Here is a 13,084-nt window from a genome sequence, read left to right on the forward strand (position 1 = left end):
TATTGATCTGCATGAGCTGCTTGTATATTTTGGAGATTAATTCTTTGTCAGTTGCTTCATTTGCAAATATTTTCCCCCATTCTGAAGGTTGTCCTTTCATCTTGTTTATGGTTTCCTTTGCTATGCTAAAGATTTTAAGTTTCATTAGTTCCCATTTGTTTATTTTTGATTTTATTTCCATTTCTCTAGGAGGTGGATCAAAAAGGATCCTGCTTTGATTTGTCTCATAGAGTGTTCTGCCTATGTTTTCCTCTAAGAGTTTTATAGTTTCTGGCCTTATATTTAGGTCTTTAATTCCATTTTGAGCTTATTTTTGTGTATGGTGTTAGGGAGTGTTCTAATTTCATTCTTTTATATGTAGCTGTCCAGTTTTCCCAGCACCACTTATTGAAGAGGCTGTCTTTTCTCCAATGTATATTCTTGCCTCCTTTGTCAAAGATAAGGTGACCATATGTGCATGGGTTTATCTCTGGGTTTTCTATCCTGTTCCATTGATCTGTATTTCTCTTTTTGTGCCAGTACCATACTGTCTTGATTACCGTAGCTTTGTAGTATAGTCTGAAGTCTGGAGCTTTGTAGTATAGTCTGAAGTCTGGGAACCTGATTCCTCCAGCTCCGTTTTTCTTTCTCAAGGTTGCTTTGGCTATTCAGGGTATCTTGTGTTTCCATACACATTGGAAATTTTTTTGCTCTAGTTCTGTGAAAAATGCCATTGGTAATTTGATAGGGATTGCACTGAATCTGTAGATTGCTTTGGGTAGTATAGTCATTTTCACAATGTTGATTCTTCTCATCCAAGAACATGGTATATCTGTCCATCTGTTTGTATCATCTTTGATTTCTTTCATCAGTGTCTTATAATTTTCTGTATACAGGTCTTTTGCCTTCTTAGGTAGATTTATTCCTAGGTATTTTATCCTTTTTGTTGCAGTGGCAAATCTGTTCCCTTAATTTGCCTTCTGATTTTTCATCATTAGTGTATAGGAATCCAAGAGATTTCTGTGCATTAACTTTGTATTCTCCTACTTTACCAAATTCATTTATTAGTTCTAGTAGCTTTCTGGTGGCCTCTTTAGGATTCTCTATGTATAGTATCATGTCATCTGCAAACAGTGACTGTTTTAATCCTTTTCCAATTTGTATTCCTTTTATTTCTTTTTCTTCTCTGATTGCCATGGCTAAAACTTCCAAAACTATGTTGAATAATTCTGGTAAGAGTGGGCACCCTTGTCTTTTTCCTGATGTTAGAGGAAATGCTTTCAGTTTTTCACCATTGAGAATGATGTTGGCTGTGGGTTTGTCATATATGCCTTTTATTATGTTGAGGTAACTTCCCTCTATGCCCAGTTTCTATTTCCATTTTTATGTTCTTAAACAATGATCTTGTGATAATGGTAATGTCTAGAGACAGGGAAAAGCTGAGTCGGATGGAAGTATTTTCCCCATTTTAGGTTTCTGTGAACCTAAAACAATCTCAGCATTTTTCTGGATTAAGGAATTTTTTAATTTAATTCTTTTCCTAAAAATGTATTACTTTAAACTAGAACAATGACAACAACAGGAATTTCTTCATGTTTCTATTGACATTAATGCTTCTTTTAGGAACAATTAGATCACTTAAGGAATTTGCCTCTGGCTACTAGAACTAAGAAAGAAAAACGCTAAGATAACCGATCAAATGCTTTGACTTTTAAAGTAGACTCTCTGGCTAATTCTGAATAATTTAAGGAAAGAAAAATTTTCCACAAAACTCCAGTTTTTAATTACTCTTAATTATTGTTTCTGCATTTTCTTTCAGAACTCTTGATGTTTCAGTGAGCTTTAATGGAGGAAATTCTGTCATCTCAGGCTCACTAATAGTCACAGCCACAGAATGTGTAAGTCACTGTTCACATAAAGTTACTTTTTAAAAAATAACTCTCTCCAGAAATAATTTATGGACCTTCAATATTGTTGCATCCTACAGTAAAGAAAGTACAAATAGTAACACTGGAGACCATTACAAGAAAATGTTTGTATAGAAGTTATTGTAGGTTGTTTTGTTTTTTTCCTTTAGTCTCCTTTAAAGGGATTTTAAAGAGTATACATTATATTTTTATATTTATAAAATTGAAGTCATATTTAAATATTAGAATAAGGTAGGAAAATGATTTCCAAATGAAACATTTTTTTCTTAAAACATTAACTATGTAAAGGAAATAATGTCTTTCTGTTAATGAAGGTTGCATTATAGTATCTAAGACATTTATCATGTTTTTTAAATTATTAGTGCATCTTAATGAGTGAGCTTATTATTTTGTCCCTTTTAATGTTGGTGCTTTCTCAAGAGTAAGGAACTTGATTCTGAGAACTTTATAATATCTTGGTTTGAAACTACACTGAAACTATAATTTAGTTAAGATGGTTGATTTGCATTACCTAAGATGCACTATTTGGATATATAAATTCCATTGATAAGAGAGTGTTTTCCTTATAGTTAATTTTTTTGGTTTATCTTGACATTAGATTGTTGAACATGAAAACACAAAGCACTAAAAGGAACTGATCACATGGCTGATATTCTTATGAGTGCATTTTCTTTGTTAAAAATATATAAATCAATGCAAAAAAAAAAAATCCTCCCCTTCAAAAGACCAAAATCCCAAACCTAAACATTTTCTCACATCTCATGATTTTATTGGAGTATAAAGGCTTTACAATGGTATGTTAGTTTCTGCTATATAACAAAGTGAACCACCTATACATATACATACATCCCCATATCTCCTCCCTCTTGCATCTCCCTCCCACCCTCCCTATCCCACCTCTCTAGGTGGACACAAAGTACAGAGCTGATCTCCCTGTGCTATGCAGCTGCTACCCTCTAGCTATCTATTTTACATTTGATAGTGTATATATGACCATGCCACTCTCTCACTTCATCCCAGCTTACCCTTTCCCACCCCGTGTCCTCAAGTTCATTCTCTACGTCTGAGTCTTTATTCCTGTCCTGCCCCTAGGTTTGTCAGAACCATTTTTTTTTTTTTAGATCCCATATATATGTGTTAGCATATGGTACTTATTTTTCTCTTTCTGACTTACTTCACTCTGTATGACAGTCTCTAAATCCATCCACCTCACTACAAATAACTCAAGTTCGTTTCTTTTTATGAATGAGTAACATTCCATTGTATATATGTGCCATATCTTCTTTATCCATTCATCTGTCAATGGACACTTAGGTTGCTTCCATGTCCTGGCTATTGTAACTAGTGCTGCAATGAACATTCTGATACATGACTCTTTTTGAATTATGGTTTCCTCAGGGTATATGCCCAGTAGTGGGATTGCTGGATCATATGATAGTTCTATTTTTAGTTTTTTAAGGAACCTCCATATTGTTCTCCATAATGACTGTATCAATTTACATTCCCACCAACAATGCAAGCGGGTTCCCATTTCTCCACACCCTCTCCAGCATTTATTGTTTGTATAGTTTTTGATGTTGGCCATTCTGACCAGTGTGAGGTAATACATCATTGTAAATTTGATTTTCATTTCTCTAATGATTAGTGATGTTGAGCATCATTTCATGGGTTTGTTGGCAATCTTTGGAGAAATGTCGATTTAGATCTTCCACCCATTGTTGGATTGGGTTGTTTGCTTTTTTTGATATTGAGCTGCATGAGCTGCTTGTATATTTTGGAGATTAATCCTTTGTCAGTTGCTTCATTTGCAAATATTTTCTCCCATTCTGAAGCTTGTCTTTTTGTCTTGTTTATGGTTTCCTTTGCTGTGCAAAAGATTTTAAGTTTCATTAGTTCCCATTTGTTTATTTTTGTTTTTATTTCCATTTCTCTAGGAGGTGGGTCATAAAGGACCTTGCTGTGATTTATGTCATAGAATGTTCTGCCTAGGTTTCCCTCTAAGAGTTTTATAGTGCCTGGCCTTACATTTCGGTCTTTAATCCATTTGGAGTTTATTTTTGTGTATGGTGTTAGAGAGTGTTCTAATTTCATTCTTTTACATGTAGCTGTCCAGTTTTCCCAGCACCACTTATTGAAGAGGCTGTCTTTTCTCCACTGTATATTCTTGCCTCCTTTGTCAAAGATAAGGTGACCATATGTGCATGGGTTTATCTCTGGGCTTTCTATCCTGTTCCATTGATCTATATTTTTGTTTTTGTGCCAGTACTGTACTGTCTTGATGATTGTAGCTTTATAGTATAGTCTGAAGTCAGGGAGCCTGAATCCTCCAGTTCCATTTTTCGTTCTCAAGACTGCTTTGGCTATTTGGGGTCTTTTATGTTTCCACACAAATTGTGAAAATTTTTGTTGTAGTCCTATGAAAAACGCCAGTGGTAGTTTGACAGGGATTGCATTGAATCTGTAGATTGCTTTGGGTAGTAGAGTCATTTTCACAATGTTGATTCTTCCAATCCAAGGACATGGTATATCACTCCATCTGTTTGTATCATCTTTGATTTCTTTCATCAGTGTCTTATAGTTTTCTGCATACAGGTCGTTTGTCTTGTTAGGTAGATTTATTCCTAGGTATTTTATTCTTTTTGTTGCAATGGTAAATGGGAGTGTTTTCTTGATTTCACTTTAAGATTTTTTCATCATTAGTGTATAGGAATGCAGGAGATTTCTGTGCATCAATTTTGTATCCTGCTCCTTTACCAAATTCATTGATTAGCTCTAGTAGTTTTCTGGTAGCATCTTTAGGATTCTCTATATATAGTGTCATGTCATCTGCAAACAATGACAGTTTTACTTCTTCTTTTATGATTTGGATTCCTTTTATTTCTTTTCTTCTCTGATTGCTGTGGCTAAAGCTTCCAAAACTATGTTGAATAATAGTTGTGAGAGTGGGCAACCTTCTCTACTTCCTGGTTTTAGTGGAAAAGGTTTCAGTTTTTAACCATTGAGAATGATGTTGTCTGTGGGCTTGTCATATATGACCTTTATTATGTTGAGGTAAGTTCCCTCTATGTCTACTTTCTGGAGGGTTTTAAATCATAAATGGATGTTGAATTTTGTTGAAAGCTTTTTGTGAATCTCTTGAGATGATCATATGGTTTTTATCCTTCAATTTGTTAATATGGTGTATCACATTGATTGATTTGCATATATTGAAGAATCCTTGCATTCCTGGGATAAACCCCACTTGATCATGGTGTATGATTCTTTTAATGTGCTGTTGGATTCTGTTTGCTAGTATTTTGTTGAGGAGTTTTGCATCTGTGTTCATCAGTGATATTGGTCTGTAGTTTTCTTTCTTTGTGTTATCTTTGGTTTTGGTATCAGGGTGATGGTGGCCTCATAGAATGAGTTTGGGAGTGTTCTGCTGTCTGCTATATTTTGGAAGAGTTTGAGAAGGATGGGTATTATCTCTTCTCTAAATGTTTGATAGAATTCACCTGTGAAGCCATCTGGTCCTGGACTTCTGTTTGTTGGAAGATTTTTAATCACAGTTTCAATTTCATAACTTTTGACTGGTCTGTTCATATTTTCTATTTCTTCCTGGTTCAGTCTTGGAAGGTTGTGCTTTTCTAAGAATTTGTCCATTTCTTCCAGTTTGTCCATTTTATTGGCATGTAGTTGGTTGTAGTAATCTCTCATGATCCTTTGTATTTCTGCAGTATCAGTTGTTACTTCTCCTTTTTCATTTCTAATTCTATTGATTTGAGTCTTCTCCGTTTTTTTCTTGATGAGTCTGGCTAATGGTTTATCAATTTTGTTTATCTTCTTAAAAAACCAGCTTTTAGTTTTATTGATCTTTACTATCTCTTCTGTCATTTCATTTTCATTTATTTCTGCTCTGATCTTTGCTGCTATCTTTGGGGCTTTTTTGTTCTTCTTTCTCTAATTGCTTTAGGTGTAAGGTTAGTTTGTTTATTTGAGTTGTTTCTTGAGGTAAGATTGTATTGGTATAAACTTACCCTTTAGAACTGCTTTTGCTGCATCCCATAGGTTTTGGGTCATCTTTTTTTCATTGTCATTTGTTTCTAGGTATCTTTTGATCCCCTCTTTGACTTCTTCAGTGATCTCTTGGATATTTGGTAGTGTATTGTTTAGGCTCCATGTGTTTGTATTTTTTATAGTTTTTTACCTGTAATTGATATCTTGTCTCATAGTGTTGTGGTTGGAAAACATACTTGATATGATTTCAACTTTCTTAAATTTACAAAGGCTTGATTTGTGACCCAAGATATGATCTATACTGGAGAATATTCCATGAGCACTTGAGAAGAAAGTGTAATTTGCTGTCTTCAAATGAAACGTCGTATAAATATCAATGAAATCTATCTGTTCTACTGTGTCATTTAAAGATTGTGTTTTCGTATTAATTTTCAGTATGGATGATCTGTCCATCAGTGTAAGTGAGGTGATAAAGTCCCCCACTATTACTGTGTTACTGTCGATTTCCTCTTTTATATGTGTTAGCATTTGCCTTATATATTGAGGTGCTCCTATGTTGGGTGCATATAGATTTATAATTGTTATATCTTCTTCTTGGATTGATCCCTTGATCATTATGTAGTGTCCTTCTTTGTCTCTTATAATACTCTTTATTTTAAAGTCTATTCTTTCTGATATGAGAATTGCTACTCCAGCTTTCTTTTGATTTCGATTTGCATGGAATATCTTTTTCCATCCCCTCACTTTCAGTCTGTATGTGTCCCTAGGTCTGAAATGGGTCTCTTTTAAACAGCATATATATGGGTCTTGTTTTTGTATCCATTCAGCCAGTCTTTGTCTTTTGGTTGGAGCAGTTAATCCATTTACATTTAAGGTAGTTATTGATATGCATGTTCCTATTACCATTTTCTTAATTGTTCTGGGTTTGTTATTGTAAGTCTTTTCCTCCTCTTGTGTTTCCTGCCTAGAGAAGTTCCTTTAGCATTTGTTGTAAAGCTGGTTTGGTGGTGCTGGATTCTCTTAGCTTTTGCTTGTCTGTAAAGGTTTTAATTTCTCCATCGAATCTGAATGAGATCCTTGCTGGGTAGAGTAATCTTGGTTGTAGGTTTTCCCTTTCATCACTTTAAATATGTCCCGCCACTCCCTTCTGGCTTGCAGAGTTTCTGCTGAAAGATCAGCTGTTAACATTATGGGGATTCCCTTATATGTTATTTGTTGCTTTTCCCTTGCTGCTTTTAATATTTTTTCTTTGTATTTAATGTCTAATAGTTTTATTAATACGTGTCTTGGTGTGTTTCTCCTTGGATTTATCCTGTATGGGACTCTCTGCACTTCCTGGACTTGATTGAATATTTCCTTTCCCATCTTAGGGAAGTTTTCAACTATAATCTTCAACTATTTTCTCAGTCTCTCTTTTTTCTCTTCTTCTTCTGGGACCCCTGTAATTTGAATGCTGGTGAGTTAAATGTTGTCCCAGAGGTCTCTGAGACTGTCCTCAATTCTTTTCATTCTTTTTCTTTATTTTGCTCTACTGTAATTATTTTCACTATTTTATCTTCCAGGTCACTTATCTGTTCTTCTGCCTCAGTTATTCTGCTAATGGTTCCTTCTAGAGAATTTTAAATTTCATTTTTTGTGTTGTTCATCCTTGTTTGTTTGCTCTTTAGTTCTTCTAGTTCCTTGGGAAATGTTTCTTGTATTTTCTCCATTCTATTTCCAAGATTTTGGATCATCTTTACTATCATTGCTCTGAATTCTTTTTCAGGTAGACAGCCTATTTCCTCTTCATTTGTTTGGTCTGGTGGGTTTTTACCTGCTTCTTCATTTGCTGTGTATTTATATGTCTTCTCGTTTTGCTTAACTTACTGTGTTTGGGGTCTCCTTTTTTCAGGCTGCAGGTTCATAGTTCCTGTTGTTTATGTTGTCTGCTTCCCGGGGCTATGGCTGGTTCAGTGGGTTGTGTAGGCTTCCTGGTGGAGGGGACTGGTGCCTGTGTTCTGGTGGATGAGGCTGGATCTTGTCTTTCTGGTGGGCATGACCGCGTCCGGTGGTGTGTTTTGGGGTGTCTGTGACCTTAGTATGATTTCAGGCAGCCTCTCTGCTAGTGGGTGTGGTTGTGTTCCTGTCTTTCTAATTGTGTGTCATGCGGTGTCCAGCATTGTAGCTTGCCGGTCGTTGAGTGGAGCTGGGTCTTAGCGTGGACATGGAGATCTCTGGGAGAGCTTTCACTGTTTGGTATTATGTGGGGCCAGGAGGTCTCTAGTGGACCAATGTTCTGAACTTGGCTCTGTCACCTCAGAGGCTCAGGCCTGACACCTGGCCAGAGCACCAAGATCCTGTTAGCCACACGGTTCAGAAGAAAAGGTAGAAAAACAAAGAAAGAGTGCTTCCCTGGTGGCACAGTGGTTGGGAGTCCGCCTGCCGACGCAGGGGACATGGGTTCGTGCCCCGGTCCAGGAAGATCCCACATGCCGTGGAGCGGCTGGCCCCGTGAGCCATGGCCACTGAGCCTGTGTGTCCGGAGCCTGTGCTCCGCAGCGGGAGAGGTCACAGCAGTGAGAGGCCCATGTACTGCCAAAAAAAAAAAAAAAAGAAAGAAAAAATATAAAATAAAGTTATTGAAATAAAAAATTATTAAAAGTAAAAATAAAAAATAATTAGAAAAAGAAAGAAGAGAGCAACTAAACGAAAAAACAATTCCACCAATGATAACAAGCACTAAAAACTATTCTAAAAAATAAACAAAAAAACCCTCAAAAAACGGACAGACAGAACCCTAAGATAAATGACAAAAGCAAATCTATACAGACAAAGAAGCATACATATACATACTCACAAAAAAATAAAAAGGAAAAAAAATATATATATATTTAAAAAAAGAGAGAGAGCAACCAAATTAATAAACAAATCTTCTAGTGATAATAATGTCTAAATAAAAAACTAAGATAAAGATAACACCAGAAACAAATTAGATGCAGAAAGCAAACCCCAAGTCTACAGTTGCTCCCAAAGTCCACCTTCTCAATTTGGGATGATTCGTTGTCTATTCAGGTATTCCACAGATGCAGGCTACATCTCGTTGATTGTGGAGATTTAATCCGCTGCTCCTGAGGCTGCTGGGAGAGATTTCCCTTTCTCTTCTTTGTTCTCACAGCTCCTGGGGTTCAGCTCGGGATTTGGACCGGCCTCTGCGTGTAGGTTGCCCTCTGGTGTCTGTTCTTCCCCCAGACAGGAGGGGGTTAAAGGAGCGGCTGATTCAGGGGCTCTGGCTCACTGAGGCTGGGGAGAGGGAGGGGTACGGTTGCGGGGCGAGCTTGCGGTGGCAGAAGCCGGCGTGACGTTGCACCAGCCTGAGGTGCGTCGTGCGTTCTCCCGGGGAAGTTGTCCCTGGATCCCGGGACCCTGGCAGTGGCGGGCTGCACAGGTTCCTGGGAGGGGAGGTGTGGAGAGTGACCTGTGCTTGCACACAGGCTTCTTGGTGGCTGCAGCAGCAGTCTTAGCGTTTCATGCCCATCTCTGGCATCCACGCTGATAGCTGTGGCTCGTGCTCTTCTCTGGAGCTCGTTTAGCTGGTGCTCTGAAGCCCCTCTCCTCGCGCACCCGAAAACAATGGTCTCTTGCCTCTTAGGCAGGTACAGATTTTTTTCTGGACTCCGTCCTGGCTAGCTGTGGTGCACTAGCCCCCTTCAGGCAGTGTTCACGCAGCCAACCCCAGTCCTCTCCCTGGGATCTGACCTCTGAAGCCGAAGCCTCAGCTCCCAGCCCCCACCCATCCCGGCGGCTGAGCAGACAAGCCTCTCGGGCTGGTGAGTGCTGGTCAGCACCGATCCTCTGTGCAGGAATCTCTCTGCTTTGCCCTCTGCACCCCTTTTGTTGCGCTCTCCTCCGTGGCTCCGAAGCTTCCCCCTTGCCACCCCCTGTCTCTGCCAGTGAAGGGGTTTCCTAGTGTGTGGAAACGTTTTCACCTTCACAGCTCCCTCCCAGAGGGTCAGGTTCCATTCCTATTCTTTTTCTCTGTTTTTCCTTTTATCTTTTGCCCTACCCAGGTACATGGGGAGTTTCTTGCCTTTTGGGAGGTCTGAGGTCTTCTGCCAGCCTTCAGTAGGTGTTCTGTAGGAGTTGTTCCACGTGTAGATGTATTTCTGATGTATTTGTGGGGAGGAAGGTGATCTCCGCGTCTTACTCTTCCGCCATCTTGAAGGCGCCACCTCCATCTCATGATTTTATGGTTTTATATTTTAATTTGAGAGACATCCTTCCTCCAGCAAACAAAACAAAGCAACTCAATATTATCTGTAGAGAGATAGTTTGTTTCTTGTTGTAAGAAAACATTGCAGGGAAAACAAGCATCGATATGGACTCTTGGGTCACTATTGAATTCCCTTGATAACTCTTTAACAATGCCTGTTTTTATTTTGAAAATAGCTAGTTGGTTTTTTCCCCCTTTTTATCTTCAATTCATGTTGCAATTTATAGGTTTTGTGGATGTTGTAATGTGTAAGTTTCCTGGTTCCTCAGGATGTGGTTGAGATTACAGACATTTGTGGTATATGGTATCTCAGTGTTTTGCTCACTGAAATAATGTTCTTTCTCCATCCTCCTTCCTATTCTGTACCTCCAGCTGTCTTTTTTCACCTCTCTTTCACAGAAGCAGAAAACAAATCTTTGTCTGCATCCTATAACCATGCACAGTTTCTGTGTGCAGGGATGCTGAAGCTTAATGACTCATTTGGAATGTACAGGTTGTTTGCTTCCTGGAAAGAGGAAGTCTTTCTAGGTCTTGCTAGTTCTAAGGGGACCGTAACGTGACTCGAGGTGGTTTTAAGAGTAAGGTGATTTCAGAAAAAGGAACATCAGTTGTGTCAGAGATGGAGAGAAAGTTTGGCGGCACGTTGTTATATTAAATAAGGCATCTGAATATTTTCCCTTGAGAAGAGATTTAAGCAAAGCCTTGAGGAAGGTGAGGGAGTGAGCCCTGAAGACCATTCAAGGGAAGAGTGTTCTTGCGGAGGGAGCAGCTCGAACAGAGCCTAAGATGGGAGTGTATGTGGCTGGTTTAAAGAGGAGCAAGGCAGCCAGTGTGCAGAGTGGAGGTAGCTGGGGGAGGAGGCCTGAGATGAGTAGGAGAGCATGGAGGGAGGGGAGAGATCATGGAGAGTTTTGTAAGTCATTGTAAGATTCTGAGTGTTTTTCTAAGTGAAACAGGAGCCACTGAAGGTGACACGGTGTGACTGTGTTTTAAAAGGATCATTCTGACTGCTGTGCAAAAATAGACTTTGCAGGTACGGGCCAAAGTGGAGACCTGGAGACCAATACTGTGGCTTGTTCAGTAATCTAGGAGAGAGGATGGTGGCTCCACTGGGCAGATAGCAAGGGAGATGGTGGGAAGTGGTTAGATTTGAATATATTTTAAAGGTGGAGTCTACCGGATACCTAGACAGATTAGATACGGGTGTGAGAGAAAGACAATAAGGACAGTTCCAGGCTTTTTCACCTGAGCAACTAGAAAGATGAGTTGTCATCAGGTAGAGACGTTTTTTGAAAAAGATGAGGAGGTCTGTTTTGGAAATGTTGAGTGAAAGATGTCCATTTTTCATCTCAGTGGGAGTGTCAGAAAGGCTGTTGAATACACAAGTCTGAAGTTCTAGAAAGAGGTCTGGATTGGAGGTGCACATTTCGGAGCTGTTGTATGGAATGAAAAAGTCAACCAAATTCCACAGGATTTTTAATGAAAAAAAAAAGGAGCTTTTAGTAGGTAGAGCAAGAAGGGAAGGAAAGCTAGAGAAATGTTTTGTATTTATGGAGGAACCGAGATAAACTGGATCTTGAAATGAGAGCAGGTCTTAGGCAAAGAGAGAGGAGGGGGAACCATTTTACAGATAAATAGCAAACAGAAATTGAAGGGAGGAGGGACAAATTAGGGATACAGGATTAACAGATATAAAACACTATATACTGAATAGATAAGCAACAAGTATTTACTGTATAGCACAGGGAGCTATACCCATTATCTTATAAAACTTTTAAAGGAATATAATCTGCAAAAATACTGAATCGCTATAGTGTACACTTGAACAGAATATTGTAAAGCAATTATACTTTAATAAAAACTGAATTAAAAAAATTGAAAGTAGATATATTTGGTTGGGGTAAAAATAGTGGAAGGAAAGCTTGGAAAGAGAAAATTTAGATCAGATTATCCATGGCCAAAAAAAAAAAAGAGCTTAGAGTTCATCCTACAGGTCTGTCGTTCCTAAACTTCAGTACACAGTGTTAAAATGAATGAAGGGAAGAAAATCTTCCACTTTCATGAGAGACTGAACTCAACTCTGCTGAGACAAAGGGCTAGAGTTTTTTTTTTCTTCCAGTTTTATTGAGATATAATTGACATACAGCACTGTATAAGTTTAAGGTGTACAGCATAATTATTTGACTTACATAACCACGGGATAATTCTTTTTTTCTAATTAGATTTAACCATTATATTGATTTAAATGCAAATATATCTGGTGTGTGGTAGTAATATCACCGTTTTATAGAAGTAGAAAGTGAGAATGGAGCTGATGAGAAAGTACCTGCAGATGTGTGCATTACACCTCTATTCAGAATAGAAGAAGACAGTGGATAATATTATGATAAATACCGCCCTTGTATTTATGTGATACCTAGCCTTTCAGGCATATTTGGATGTGATAATTAGGAGAGATGAAGTTAGTAATCTTACTCATTCTTGGATGATACTTTTGGCTCTTCACAGGCATTCGAAAAGCCAAACAAAATGAAGCACCATTATTTAGCAATTGATTAATCCTTGTGGAAATCTCACAAATAAGGAACCTCCTCTGTTCTCCAAGAGCATCCGGGCTCGTTCTTCCTAAGGCACTTATGTCACTGGGTTGTCATTTCCTGTTTACTTCTCGGCCTCTCTCTGCAGTCTGTGCCTTGCTCATCGCCTCCCTCTCAGTGCCTGGTCCTTACACGAGGCAGATGCTCCAAAATTATTTGTTAAAGGAATGAATGACAGTACCGGCATATTCAGTTTAGAAGTAGGGAAACTAAGGTTTGGACTTAAAAGATTTAAGACTAGAATCTGAGGAGGGTTTAGACTTAGGCCATCCATTCTTTTCGTCTGTCTCAGAAGATCTAAATGTGTCTCCACTTTAAAACATTCAGTGAAAGAT

The 13,084-nt window shown here is 38.4% G+C and overlaps 1 protein-coding gene across 1 annotated transcript in view; it reads left to right on the forward strand.

Moving 5' to 3' along the window:
• ANTXR2 (ANTXR cell adhesion molecule 2) overlaps positions 1–13,084 on the forward strand; it is a 162,464-nt gene that overhangs the window by 54,557 nt on the left and 94,823 nt on the right. Inside the window, exon 11 of the mRNA XM_060147961.1 lies at positions 1,799–1,877. Coding sequence (XP_060003944.1) covers positions 1,799–1,877 — 79 coding nt within the window. The remainder of the gene's footprint in view (positions 1–1,798; positions 1,878–13,084) is intronic.

Source organism: Lagenorhynchus albirostris, chromosome 4, assembly GCF_949774975.1.
Source record: "Lagenorhynchus albirostris chromosome 4, mLagAlb1.1, whole genome shotgun sequence".
Classification (NCBI taxonomy): Eukaryota; Metazoa; Chordata; class Mammalia; order Artiodactyla; family Delphinidae; genus Lagenorhynchus; species Lagenorhynchus albirostris.